Source organism: Ptychodera flava, chromosome 20 (assembly GCF_041260155.1).
Source record: "Ptychodera flava strain L36383 chromosome 20, AS_Pfla_20210202, whole genome shotgun sequence".
In the NCBI taxonomy this organism is placed as follows: domain Eukaryota; kingdom Metazoa; phylum Hemichordata; class Enteropneusta; family Ptychoderidae; genus Ptychodera; species Ptychodera flava.
The window spans coordinates 9,913,433-9,929,191 of record NC_091947.1 but is presented as its reverse complement, the minus strand read 5'-3'; the positions used below and the strand labels follow the sequence as shown (position 1 = coordinate 9,929,191).

The 15,759-nt window shown below is 36.2% G+C and overlaps 1 protein-coding gene across 1 annotated transcript in view; it reads right to left on the bottom strand.

Moving 5' to 3' along the window:
- The window catches only part of LOC139119987 (RNA-binding protein 41-like), a 125,173-nt gene that overhangs the window by 83,979 nt on the left and 25,435 nt on the right, over nt 1–15,759 (bottom strand). The window contains exon 4 of the mRNA XM_070683962.1: nt 14,104–14,305. Coding sequence (XP_070540063.1) covers nt 14,104–14,305 — 202 coding nt within the window. The remainder of the gene's footprint in view (nt 1–14,103; nt 14,306–15,759) is intronic.

Genomic DNA, 15,759 nt, shown 5'->3' with positions numbered 1-15,759 from the left:
TCAACTGACAACTAACAATGTCCTCTGGTCATGGACACGGAGGATGTGAAATATCACATATCACGGTTCACAGGATCCACAGCTGAAATAAGCATGTGTTGAAATGATAAACAGAAAAAAAACCCATGTTTTTATACACAGTATCTGGATTTATTTTTAACCCTATGAGCACCAAAGTCAATTTTTGTCACCTTCATAAAATAAACCCCAGTCAATTTTTTTCAGATTTTTGCCATAATTTTGAAAAAAAACTGTAGCCAATGAAATATGATTTCTCTTTGGTTCGAAATCATCAAAAAAGTTACAGAAAAATTCATAAAAATTGGATAAATATTGCACTAAAGTTTTGGTGGGAAAAATTATATGGCACTCAAGGGGGGTAATTGCTTTTGTCGTTTTTCATGACAATTTCACTATAATGCTTGTGTAATTAATAACATTCATGCAATACGTTTTAATTGCCATCATTTTGATATGCAAATTAAATGATAATGATACAGTATTACATCTAATTGTTAATATTTATTGATTACTGATTGTGTGCTTAAAAGATTTCAACATGAGAATTTTAGTAGGGTTAAGACTGTTCAATGGATGAAATGTGAAAGTAAAAGCCTACAGAGACTACCGGTATACTGCATGTAGATGTAGATGTTGGATTGATGCAATCTGTACACACATGTTCATGGACATTTTCAGAAAAACACCCATAAGAAACCAAGTAGTAATCTCTTGTCTTTGTAGTAACTTTTTTCAGTTTACAAACTAACATACTACATCTGGCAAGCTTTGAGTGTACACGCAAATGTTAGGGCACATCAAGTTGAGGGAAAATAAGTGGTATGTAGTATGTGGGCAGCAGGTTTCAATTGCTGAAGTTCATGTTGAAAAACTCTCTGTTGTACTGAATATTCATGCATTGATATTTTGTGTCACTGATTCTGAACAGTTAATTGGATTTAAAGATCAACGCATTATTCTGTTTGATGACATGTGTATACTCTGGTAAATATCTGAAGATATTCTGTATTTATTGAAAGAAACACATTTCAACATGCGCATTCATTTGCTCTGTTGTACAGGACAACAAGTATTTCATGATTCAGTCACTCAGTATTCAGACAGTCACAATCTTTTATAGTCTGTTTTCACACTGGAGCAAATTTCTTCTTAAAGGAGAATCACTTTTTGTCTGCTTTTGTCTAAAAATATATTTCCCCTCACACAAGTGATGACAGGATGAATAAAATTCCACATTCCTTTTTAATAAAAGATTGCCATGCTTTAATATTAAAGAAATTAAAAACAACACTTTTATCTACCATGTCTTGAAAAATCGTTGGCACTGGATGAGAGATGTACCACTCTATGAAATGTAGAAAAACTCAAATCAATTGAGGTCAGAGGTCAACTCTTAATTGCCCTACAGCAAAATCTCAACAGCACTTATGAAAGAATACTCCGCTGAGAATGGAGACTTTTCAAGGAACGACATGAAATGATGAATTGTCCACAGATATCTCTGTAAGTCAGTCTTGGAGATTATCAATAATTCAGCTGTTGAAAAGGTATGAATGGACGAGTTTGAAAACGTGAAAAGTCAAACAGTGGAGAAGCTATAAAAGAGAGAGAATCAAAGCAGACATTCATTATTTCATAACAAATACAGAGATAGGAGGAATTCCCAGCGATAACGAAAAACCTTTGGATTTTGGAATTGAAGTCCCACTCAAGTTATTCAACAGAAGAAAGACACTCTGTATAGTTAAGACACATAGCCAGCAGCAGAATAGCCTTATTCCCACGAGTTCCACAGGTTTTTAATACAGCAATGTCTACACTCACCTGCACAGCATGGATTGCCTTTAAGCCAGTAGATAGTCTAATGTAATCTGAAATTTGACTTTTTTCTTCAAAATTGAAAAAGCAAAATGCTTGAAAGGAGTACATTTTCAACTATAGTACTCGTCCGAGTATAAGCCCCCAGTTCGGCAACACTAAACTGCGGTAAAACTAGGGGAGGGGCTTATACTCGAGCAACCCCATGTTATCTGGCATGTACGCTTAATTTATGCTAATTTTATGCACGATTTTTTTCAACCACCACTCGATCTTTCTATCGCTTTCAAAATCGACTTACACATCCAAAGAAATTGATTGTACAGTCTCTGAATACAGAAGTGACATTTGGTGAAATTTCAGCGTCAAAAAAACCCCAAACTTGAAACAAAGACGTCATGTATGCTGCTGATCAACAGTAATGAGAACAGCTTCAACAGGCATGCATTGCCCACACGGAAAGGCAACTCAATATTCCAATATCAAAACTGTCTACATCTTGTGAAAACAACAACATAGCAGTGAAAATTGTAATAGTCACCAGGAAAAGTCTTCACAAATGAAAGGATATTGCTTCAAAACAAAGAAACTGCATGTTTCAAGCATGAAAACATCGTGGCCGTGAATGAAAATAAACAATGGCGGACGTGAGTGAGACTATTCTATTTACGCGACGGGGGTGAGTAGGGTCAAAGAATCAAGATAATGCTGGAAAAACGTGTCATTTTCCTTACGATATTGTCAAGGGAACTCCAGTTTCCCATTGTTTTAACATCTTTTAATGGTTTCTTTATCATCTAAAATAAATTTTACCAAGTTAAATGACCAATATACTCTCCTAGCCTTTCTGTATTGAGTTACACTAGGTATGGGCTTATACACGGATGTAATGCATTTTCTAAAATCCTCTAAAATCAGTAGGGGGGCTTATACACGAGCAGGGCTTTTACTCGGACGAGTACGGTATATGAATTGGAACGGCCACAGGGATCATTGGCTGTTGGCTTTGACAAATCTGAACAAACGTCAACTGATTGCATGATCTCCTTTGTGATGTCTCAGACCCCAGCATCAATATAAGACGGTGGATTTATCTTTCATAACGCACAGAAATACATGTATCTCTCCTTTTAATTTTTCTCTCATAAAGTAATTAGCAACTGAAATTGAACAGAGTTAAGAATTGACAGTGGTATGTTAGACGTCATGTAATTCTGCTGAAGCTGAGTGGATTATACAGGTCTTTTGTCTAATATTTTTTCACGGACGATGATTTTTTCATCATACTTTTGAAGACAAAGTTTTTCCATTTCATTTCCGACTGACTATTTTCTGAGAAATCAGCCGTAGATTTATTTTTACCCATTACGTAGGGAAAGATTTGAAATGAGTAATTTCTGAGAAAATAGATGTTTATTCATTCAAGGTTTAGCTAAATGAAGAAAGATTTGAAAAAGAGAAAGCACTACATGCAGGAATATTCATTGACTATTAATATTACCCTTGTACTTAAATGACCTTTATTATTTTTATTCCTATTATTATCCTTCATAAATCCTATAGTCCTTTACATACTAGTATCATGTGGAAAAAATGTTTGTTACAGCTTTAATGCCAATTATCACTGAAAATGATATAGACAATGTTCAACACAGCACTGAGATTGAAAATTTCTCTGCATGTGAACTCTCGTTGATATGTTCATAACACATTTACTCCAGTTTGGATAAGCATGATACTAAATTCTCCGAGAAAACTTTTCACAGTAGAGTGTATAATTCCTGCATGAATAGCTATTGAACCCACAGCGATTACATAATGTAATTGTGATTGGCACACCTTCTCCTATGGCAGAATCATCTGCTGGACGTATGTTTTGCTTGCTGGTCATCACAGTTGTTAGAAATAAAACAAGATGATCGACTGCATTGAAAAATCCAACAAGAGACGCAGATTAGGTTTCAGCAAGGTATTTACCCTATGTCCCTGTACATAGTTCCTCCACATTATTAGTTAACACTTTGAGTGCCAAAGTCGATTTTTGTTGCCTTTACACAATAAAATGCCAACAATTTCTTTCAGATCTACACAATTTCTTTCCGATTTTTACCAAAATTTTAGTCAAAAAGTGTAGCTCAAGAAAATGTATGTCCATTTGGTCCAAAATCATGGACAAAATTACAGAAAAATTCATAAAAATTGGTAAAATGCTGCCCTGATATTTTTTTGGGAAAAATTACAGTGCACAAAGGGTTATAGCAGTTGAGATGTACAAAAGTCTGAAGGTCAAACAGTTCATTTGATTGAGTGGAACCACAATTCAGGGAAATAGGACTATTGGAACGTTGCATGTGAAATACTGATTCTGAATTCTCTTCCTATTCCTATCTGAATCCCTTTTTTGCATGAATCAAGCAAGTGAGATCAGATGATATGCTATGTAAACTTTGACCTTGGTACAGAAATTGATTCTATCAATATAGCACTTCAAGTGGTTGCCTCCCTCACCCTGTTAACATATTTCAATCACTGCTATGAACAAGACAAGTAGGCAATAAAACAGACTTAATGCATGCTTTCTATACCACATGGTTTGATATTGAGGTTTTTTCTCTCATGGAAAGAAATCTGTTGGCTTTTAAATTGTCAGCAAGGTTGATCGGAAACCAGTGTCTGTGAAAGTGGTAGGTGCTGTCAGCCAGAACGTGTAATAGTGTAGTAAAGCGGGAAGCAATTCCACTCTGTAAATTGGCCATTCTTGCAACAATTACCAGGCATTGCACTTCGAGTGGTGTCAGAATACCAATTTGTACAAATCCCAATGCAACTGCATTAAATGTCACAGTTTAAAATAGGTTGGCCAGAAAAGATGTCTGTTCTCTTGTTGTGGAATGCCAATGATTATGTTACCCTGGTGAGGTACGAAATACTGATAATTAACTGACAGACTAATTGCAGTGTCTTTTCCAGCCAATGAAAATGTAATAATTTAACACTGGGTGTTTTGGTGGAACTATGAAATATACATGTATGACATAATAGAGCATGCCCTGCAAGCTTGAGTCACATATATTGTATTCTCTTAATTCCTTTTATGCATTTCAGATTTCCATTGAATTTTAAGAAATGCCACTCTCTTTTCGCACAATATCCTGATTTTGGCGTGCAATATTAGGCAGAAGGCTGGAAATGTTCCCCAAGTACCCAATGATCAGCATTCTATGCTAATATTGAATGTAACTGACAGTAGAGGGGGCAGGTTACACTGTTCCAACAACTTCCCTATGATTCCTTTACAGTTTCCTTCTTACAGACAGATGCAGTGCACATGTACATGTAATATTCTACTGTAAAGATATATGAAGTGTGTCTCGAAGTTAAATACACTTGGTTCTGAATTGAAAAGCAAGGAGAATCCAAATGTGAAAGCAGAGAAATTCCTCAGAATATTCACACAGAGCTCCAGGTACATGTAGCTATACATATAACACAATGCATTCCCCGTCAAGGTGTAACCAAAGATTCAACCCTCTTCAGAATTGGGAGGACAACAATTTCTTTGACTGGTAAAGTGTTCTGCAATACTAATGCAGCTCTTGATCATACTGGTAAAAGTTAAGCTGTAGTGTCAACAATACCAAGATACTTAATACAGAATAGCCACCATGTAAGCATTGGAAAACAGATGAGAACAAAATTGTGTGGGTTTTTTTGTAAGCAAAGTACCATATAATGGTGTTTTATATTCCCTGGAGTTGTTATCTGAGTGGAGTGTCTGAAAAGAAAACCTCTTAATTCAGTATTGCTGTCACCCTGCAGGATTAAGAGAATTTTTGCTTCATCAATAGTAGGTTTTCAATGCACAGTGATCCACGTGAATGTTTGGTCTAGTCACAATTACATCATGTGAGGGCGCCCTAACAGAAAAAGTTGCAGACTTGAAAAAAAAAATAATATCACTTGATTGCCAAGAAAGGGTGTTTAGAAGTCCAGTTAATTGTGCTGACATGTTCCTCATATGGTTCTGTAGGATAAGAAGTTTTCCATAAATTGTTCTGCAAAATCTCGAAGACTGCTTGGATTTTGCACATTTTCACACACGGCAGCTAATGTCATCGAATGTTAGTCTGTCTGTCTGTGTGTACTGTACCAGTATGTATCTATTGGCACAATATAAAGAAAGGCCGATGGAACTCAACTGGAGTTTTGTCTACGTGTGTGGTTGCCAACAATATATGAAGAAGTGAAAAGATTTTCTCAGCAAGGCTTGCATGATAAGTTTTAATTTGTATATTTATATTTTAGAAATTTTCTGACTGCTGAAACATAATTGGTAGTTAACTGTTGGCTAATTAGAAATTTGTGTAGTATTCAAATAATTTGCGAAGTATTCAAATTATGACAAAAGCATGATATCTATTGAGCTTGCTGGTCCAATGATTCTACTCTGGAGTGAAAAGGAAGTGGTGTTCTACAGATTCAGTATGCCCAATATGCGGTGGTGTACTGTGATGGCCTTACAAACAAACCCACACATATGGCAGTGTCTACGATAGCAGAACACATTCATAAGGAAATGCATATCATTTCTATGCGCCTTTGTGTATGTGATTTTGTTTGTACTATGGTTCACTCAAACTCCAGGTTTAGGCCTTTGCTAAAGTGTTTCATAACACCTAGGGATGCACAAAATTTGCATAATTTCAGATTTTTTTCTCATTTTTCTTCAAAAATCCTGTACCCTAGCATCCCTTATCTAAAAGCTTTGAAATTATACTTCCTTGGGATTGTTGTATTTTTAAAAAAATTTCCTCATGTGTGGGTAAAACACCTCCAAAACCATTTGGCTGGTTGCTTTTATAATTTGATTGAAAGGTACCTGTGGGATGACTTCATTCAGATTTGCTCAAATGTTTGCAATAATTTGCCTGAATTTGAGCTTCAGATTTTGAAAAATTCAGCAGAACATGTTCACTACATATGCAAATTCTGAGGCCATGCAGATATAACACACATATTCTGTACCTTTCAAAGAATCAGCAGGTTTCACAACAACACCACATTTTTGTCCTCCAAAGGGCGAGAAAAATAACTGAATTACCACAAACAACTGGCACTTCACACAAAGTAACTTTGGCTCTGAATTCAAGAGAAATCAACTTGAATTGCTTTGCTCCCTTTTCTGGTCCAAAAGAGATAATAAATATGTTAAGTATGGAGCCTGCAGCCAAAACATTGACGTCTTGTATCCATTGGACAATCCACATTTAGGTACTTATAGTTCAATTCCACATCAAAGCTGGGTATCATTTTTGTGACTCCAGTTCGTTAATGAAAGAAACCGGCTTATTTTTTTTTTCCTTCTTTAGTCGGCGTGCTTCCCCGAGGCAATCCTGGCATAATGATTCACTCACAATCCTTGTATTTTGCTCTCCTGATCCACAGTCTATGCATCTTGAGCTCATTATTCCTGGCCCAAGTTTTTTCTTTTCTCTGGTGTTCTCGTGGATTAGCCTATAGCCTGGAGTGGAAATCTTTGATTAATCCTCTTCATCTCTACTTCCTCTAAGGTAAGCCTCAGACTTCACAAAAAAAGGCAACAATGGTGTTGCACCATACGCAGGTATTAATACACCAGAGATCATGTAACTGAAAGGACCCGTCGTAACAGACAGCAGTTGTAAAGTCCCCTTTTCTTCAATTTTGATCTGACCATGAATGTGACATTGCTGTCTCTGCATACATGACTTAGTGAATATCTTTTTAAGAAATGGCATTTCAATTATACGCAATGTAACGGACTCGTTTAGATGTATTTTGTTTGATATTACTTTCCAATAAAAATTTTACAATATGTCATGTGTATATAGCCAGCCTGCTAGAACTAGGTATTGATTCACGATGAGTGTTTTTAATACAGTCACTTTGTTGACTTGGTCTGCTTGCCTCGGTAAACTTTGAATCTTGTCAAGCATAGCTGAAGGTAATGCATGTTAAATGCCACAATCAGCATCATGTGGGTGGGTGTGCTGATTTCCTCTCCCTCTCATCATCAAAGATTTCACATTCTCTCTCTCCCCCGAAAGCAAAACACTGCGTACCCTTGCAGGGGTTTTAAAATTGCCTGAACATTGACAGGAGTGGATTCCCAGAAAATAGTCAGATGTGAAAGGTGGAACACGCAGGATTTGTGGTTTAAGCTGAAAACGTCTATGAAATGTTATCATAGCCTTTCGGTACAACACACACAAACCTAACATGCAATTGAATACATTTTTATCAATTTTGGAATGACGTACAACAGGTCAAATGTGCATGTTTTCTTGTTTTCATATCTAAGTACTGAGAGATCAAACAATTTTTCTTACAATGCTGTTATCTTTCAAAACTCTCTCGGTAAATTGAAATTTGGTTAAAATTAATCACTTGAAACCAATTCATGTATACAAATGAGTTGAGCCCATCTGATATATTTGTGTAACGAACAAAAATTTATCTACAATACAAACTGAATGAAGCCTGTTGCATTTCAAGAAAACAATAAGATACAAAGTCATATACTTCTAGTGGCGGTATAATGATGACCTTGCCTACAGTATCAGCACAATTGTATATTTTCATTAAAGCTACAAGGACAATTATTCAAAGAGTGTACAAACCTACCAAAACATCCGACATCTGGGATTTGAATACATAAATTTCGACTATTACTGGAGTTTTGAGAATAATGTCATTGTAAGTTCTTTATAAACAACTTGCAAAAGCAAAACTGTAGGTTTTGAAAACAGAAACAGGAACGCATGGTTGCCATATTACTTGAAACCATCTCACAGTAACCAGCACAGTTTATCTTTTTTCCTGCGGCCATTGCTAATTTGGGATAATTATGGATGACACTCCGGAAAGAAATCATTCCTACTTAAAACTGGGAATGATACAGAATGACTTTGTGGGTTCTAGAGGCAATCTCATTAAATATTAAATATATCTAGAAATCTATCTGATAGAGGGAAAAAAGTATGGACTAAATTAATTGTTTCCAACTAGTTTGGCCAAAAATTGAAGAGTAGAAACGAATCGCCTGGGGTATGTTTCTCATCTGAGTACACAAGGAAACCGGAAGGGCACATTACCAGATGAATTTAATTTCATAATCATGGGCTGATGTTATTTGCTTCTGAAAATGATTGTACGTATTTGAAAGTAATTACACAACAGGGAATAAAAATGCCAGCTTTTAAGCTCTCAAACGTTTATTGGAAATGCTCCTGATGAAATGACACTTTAAATCATGTTTTGATATTATTGCTTGTGAAATAAGGACAAACATGTCAGATATACGCTAATAGCTTTCATGGTACAAAAGCAAACGACCCGAAAAAATCGTACCCCAGCGTGGCAATATGAGGCAACTGATTACATACCTAAATGACTGAAATTCTTGTCTGTAATATTGAAATGCATTACTTTATGACATTTGAAATTATACATTAGGAGACAGACATGCTGAATGGAATTGAAAAAGTAAACTTAATTAACTGCGGCTCTGTCTTTGAGATTTAATGAAAAAGTAAGAATTACATAAAATGAATGATTTTTGACAGGCAGAGTGTGTGTCCCTACCATGAAAGTCATAATATTGAAATGATAAAAGGAACAAAAATGGCAAGGTTATGGTTGGCAATTTGAAAACATCAATTTTCAACATTTCAGCTCCGCCATAAGGTCTGTCAATTTTTACTTAACAGTGGCACGGTTGTTATTACCATGTAAATATAATGTAAAAGATATCTTAAATTTATAAATATACCAGGGTTTTCTCTCGACTGCACAATTGCACAGATTGCGCATTTTGAGCCATTTTCTGCCCTTTAAAAGTTACCGACAGCAGGAAAATCGCACACAAAACACAGCAAGCAAATACGCCCATATGATGATGACCCAAGCGCATAATGTAGTGACATGTGAATTTGCTGTTGTTTCTGGCCCCTAAAATGTCGGGCCCCCCCCCCCCAATTTTAATGAATGGGGCAGAAATTGCCACCTCCAGTGAACATGCAGAGAAAACACTGATATACTGCATTAAATTTTGCCAAAGACTCTGCTGTACGTCTAAGCAAATCCAGGGAAAATGTGGATGAATGAAATTAGAAATTACTGGGTAACAATATCCTAGTCGACAACACAGTCAGATGCCTGCATTTCTCACCTATTTGTACTTGAGTTTCTTGAAGATTTCAAAACACTAATTTCACACAGGTAAAATTATGTGAAGATTTTTGACAATTTTTCCTTTTCTCCAGTTGTTAGAGTATTTTTACTGTATTTGTCGAGGCTTAATCTCCCCACCTCACAATTTATGGTACAAACCTGTGCGGAAGCATCATTGAAAATGATCAGGTTTAACCATATTAGGGGTGTCAATGGGTGAAGGAGGGATTGTCAAGGTAGGTTCAGTGATAACAATTGGCCACCATACCAATCAACTGTGCCCTAAGAATAAATGCCTTTCTCTTCTCTCTGAAAACTTTCTCCGTGGTTTCAAAATTTCATAATCTATATACAGTAAGCCTGCATGCATCATGCACATATGTAACCCATCCAAAATGAACTAAAAGTGAACCCAAGACATTGACGTCACTAATGACTTCATCACGACAAACTCCCCTTTCCATCTGTAATTACTTCCTATTTCTTTGCAGCCATCTCGGAAGATGAGCATCCAGACAGTTCATTAATTTCCCTCATATGACAGAAATTAGGCAGCACTATTTGGGGAGAAAATTGTCACGGGCCAATATGTTTCAATCTCGATAGTGATCACCTCACAGACGAGGGATTGGCTGTCTTGCTAATCTCACTTGTACATCACTGAATGCAACTACTTGAGAGGAATACAGTGAAATAATTCTGTTATGAATCTTCCGGTCAAGTATTGGTTTCGCTTATAAAACAGGAACTCTTGAAAAACCGTTTTCAGTTGAACTCATCAAACCCATTCAAGGTATGATGTCAGACCTCTTAAAAAATCTCATTTCAGTTGAACTGATAGAACTCATTCAACCTACGATATGAACTAGTTACAAAATGATAAAAAAAAGTACGCCGTTTAGTGAAATCTATGGAGATGTTTTATCACTGCTGTTCTAAATAAAATAAACAGCTGGATTTCATTCAATTATCAGTTTGGTTAATAGCAGAAAACCTTATCAAACTTTGGTTTACAAAATTGTTATCGGTACACATTTACGTCATTTTTTGCTGGATGCAGTCCTTTCAAAGATATTTTGGAAGTAAATGCTGACAGACAAAACCATTGCCAGGCCTTTTTTCCCCATTATTTCACAATGTTATCTTTGAGATAGTGCATCTATAGACCCATGGGCTTTTATCAAACATCATGCTGTGATCTTTGCCTATTGTCGCGCAATACACATTTTTGAGTACTTTTGATTGAAAGCTGACGTTACAGGAAAAAACCTGAAACAGAATAAAACTGAAAATCACGTCACTTTTAGAAAAGTTACCAGGCATATGTGACTGTTGGTCTACATCAGAACAAAAATCATTACACAAATCGCATAAATTTTTGACAATTTGAAAATTAAAATTTCAGATAGCCTGGTCTTTTTCAGAATGCTTGTAGTGTTCATTGAGCGAAACTGCATTAATTGCAATTGGCACAATTCAATGTAGTTACCCTTCAAGCTTGAACACTTCCCTTTCCTGTTTGATATTGTACCAAAATTTAGAATTCGTTGTCTAATCTCTTCGATAGGAAACTTGGAGGAGCCAGTCATCTGGAACTCATAAGAGCTGTATGAAGACTGGATCATAAAGTGAATTTATATGTCGAAAATTGAAAATTCAATGGTGCACATCTTATTTTACGGCAAGTCATCAGACTACAGTGTGTTCATTTCCTGTTCTGTAAACAAGTTGGTTAGAATACAGACGGAGGGACTGTGGTCAGAATACCGACTTCAAATGAGATCTCTAGAATCCATATGCTTAGACATTCAACTTTCATATCACAAAAATCTAACTCAAGGCTTATTACGGCACTATAAACCATCCACTCTGTTTCTCCATTTGCGAGGTCCATTGCCACTCTACCTGCAGCACTACAGAGGCACAATGCCTGCTGGGAAAAAGTCTATAAAACAAACTGGTTAGATTCTGTCTCTGAGTCTAAACTGCCATAGCTTTAATGCCTGTTCACAACACAGGGATGTCTTGTTTCCTATTCCTATTTCCTATTATTCAGAGAATTAACACTTTCTTCTGACAGCACTGTTAAGTACCACATTATTATCAACGGTCCATCCATATCTGTTTCAACTGTGTTCTCAAGCCTTATAGTTTGCTATGTATCACACAGTATTAGCAAACCTGGCCACAAACATAAACCTCATCAGTGTACCTGGTCAACAGTTCTGACACAATATTTGAGCAGTTGCTGGTAAAAGACTAACAAAAAGTAGAGTCAACAACATTGTTGTCCTTTCACATATCAGGCAATGTAAAAATGAAACATGAACGTCTTGTATAATGTAAAGCAAGTTCCTGGATTGCCTGCATAAAGTGGAAGTCTGGGGATGGCCTGATAAAAGGTGATAAAAAAATTAAATGACTGAATACACGTGCATCATACATGTATATCAGTGTCTTGTTTCGTTTTATAAGAGAACACTCATCTATCTCAGGAAACGCTGAACAATGTAACAGGTTATCCATCTGATTAAAAAAAACGTCTGATTCAGAATGGTTTTAAATACCTTTGGTCAAGAGGACATAAATTTTGGTGTACTAGACTTATGCCTGTTTTGGATTTTGTCAATTTTGATCCATCAATGCAACTTTCAGAAGTTACAGAAATGAATATGCCTTTCAGTAACATATGCGACAATTATTTAGAACATCATACAATAAAACTACCAACATTCAACTGCGGTAGTTCTTTGAATTGAACAAATTATCTGAAACTCTGAAAGTACATTTTATACCTTTGGATGATATGCAATATGAGTGAGTATATTTAAAAGCTCATCTTCAAAGGCATTCCCAACACTTATCACCACCTGGTTCTTTTTGATATGAAATGTGCAAGCTATTATGTAAATGTTTGTAACAGACGTCTTGCCTCAGTCTCGTGGTAACCTAAACTGCTGATTTTTCATCTAAAACTGATTTTGTTCCCAGTTATGTGACTCGTGTCCATGGAGGTTACTTTTTACGCACAGATAGTATCATGGGAGAAATGTGATCCGTATCTGGTATCAAATCCAGCATGAAATTACCTGTTTATTGTAAAAATCTATCAATTATCTGCTTGGATTTCCACTTCAGGGCCAAAAAATCTCCACAGCAAATTTATTGTAACTAAGCTTCTCTTCTATACTGAATGCTTACGTTTCACAAAATATCAAATTGTATGGTTCTGGTGACATTGGGATTGGAGATTACCGTGCATAATTAACTGAGTAATCTAACTGAGTATTGTACAACCAGCAATACACATCTCAGTTCTATAGATTGCATCTCGGCAAAATATGAACATGTAATTCCTGTCCACGGGGATAAAATATTGTATGTTTCATGAAGGAAGAAAAACGGGAGATTCACAAACATTGAGTATTCTGAACAGATTACAGCTTATACTAAGCATTTACATGTGTGGATAGTATCTTATAGGGTACTGGTAGTTTACTTTGCATTATGTTTATGAAAATACTCCATGATTCAGCTCGTATTAGAAATGCAGGAAAAAAATGTGAATGCATAGCTATGTTTGTGACAATGCAGGTACTTGGCCATGGCAGTTACAAATATTCAAACATTTGCAAATGAAATGTATATGAATGAACTCTTTTCAAAATAAGTTGTGCGATGTCTCTTGAATTTGGAAGTATACTCTCACACTATGCAAGTTGTTCAGGCATTCTGTGTTCAACAGTCTCCCTTCATGGGTTAAACCTGGAATTCAAATGGACCACAGTAACAACAAAACCAAGCGCACAGCCGCACTGAGAAATTTGTATATTTCTACATGCGTTTGTACACTTGGGGATACTGAGATGACGCACGTCCTTTTCATTCCAGAGTAGAACCATTGTAGCATTGGGTGTTCCAGTATGGGCAAGGTACAACAATAAACTGACCTTTCAAGCTTCAAGGTCAAGGTGATCTTGAAGAATCAACATCAAAGGGGCAACAAATAAATCAATATCAACTTCTAAGAGGACAATAATAAATGCCACTCACCACCCCTTCGTAGGTTTTTCCTTCTTGGTGTAATTTGATAGCGATTTCATCCTCTGACAAGCCACACTGCCTCAGATGTTCCAGATCGCTTTCCTCAGCTTGCAGCTTGCTGAATTCCTCCAGGCTCAGCTCACCGGCTGCTCTCTCGATGAAAGGTTTGAAGGTCGTTCCCTCGGTGAAAGTTTTAGTCTGTGACAGCTGTCTGTAAGAGAAATTAATATTCACTGTATTTTCAATGAGTGTTGATGGGAAAATTTCAAAGACCTATATTTGACTTTTAAGCGCAGCTGACATATCCATGAAAAGATTTTAACAACACATGAAAAGTGTGACAGTTTGATTTGGAAGGATTAAGCAAAAAGGAACGATATGAAAAACAAATAATTTATGAATGGTAAGAATGCTTTGAACAATGTAAACAGTGCTGTAATTACAAGATGATTTCCAAAGAAGAATAGGGTTGAAGCACAGCTTGAGTACATGGTGGTTTATTCTTCATTGAACGTTTGATGCTATCTCTAACAATGGGATACAGGAACATTAGTCTATTTCTTGTAATTTCAAATGGTGTGGTTTGAAGATCTATTGACAAAGAAATGGAGTGGTCAGATGTGACTGTATCCATATCTTTTTATAAGAGCTGAGGCCATTTGCCAGAAATGTGGCTGGCCTAACGATTTCAGACTGGGTCCGTAGTGTAAGCCTGCAAACGCTATTGATGAGGTCTGCAGTTCCAGTGTAGTGTTGAATCTTTTCCGTCAGACAAGCTGTGATGATGATATTCAGTCAATTAAATATCTTATCAAAATCATCATGTCTTTTGTCCCTCAGTGACACTCCTAATCACTTTCACGGCTTCTTCAACTCATAAAACAGATTCCTGGCATTCTACTCTGATGAAATATATGACAACCTTAATGAGCTGATATACGAGTCTGAAACGTAAAATATTTGCCATGTACAACCATCACTTGAATGTGACTCAAAGCGTACCACTGCCAAAGTCATTATGAAAGTTGAAACAAGATACACACCCGGTGACAAATTGCAATAAATTATCCTGACTTTAATGCATGTCAGAAATCTAAATAACAGCTTAAAAAATTTACCACCATTTGTCAATCTCACTTGGGGAGCATTCTAATGGTTTAAGAATTTTGACTTTATAAAAATAACTTGGTCAGACTTCAAGTGTAATAGTTTTGTTCACACTGCGTGTATTTTTGTAATCACTCAAAATTATATATTTTGTGCACAATGAAAGTTAAGATTCACTGGAGCTGAATTCACTCACAAATGATGAGAGCGTGATGTTTACTGATATGATCAGCATGTGGAGGGATTGAATACAAGTATATAGCATACTGCATGCTTTATTTCCAGGATAGCATACTGAATGCTTTAAATAGCCATTAATATCGATACACTTTGCAACAATGACTGTTGTCGTGATTTCTTTGACATGCGTATCACGGAAATACCAGCAACCCCAAAAGTTTACATCCATTAATGATGATTGCCGATGGAAAATGCCAGAAGTATGGGATTTTGTCAAACGAAAGGCTATTATCATTTGTTAATCCACATGTGTGTTTTTTGAGGTTTCATGGCTCTTGTATTTTAAACATTTAGACCTTAGGGGCTAAATAGTCTCAG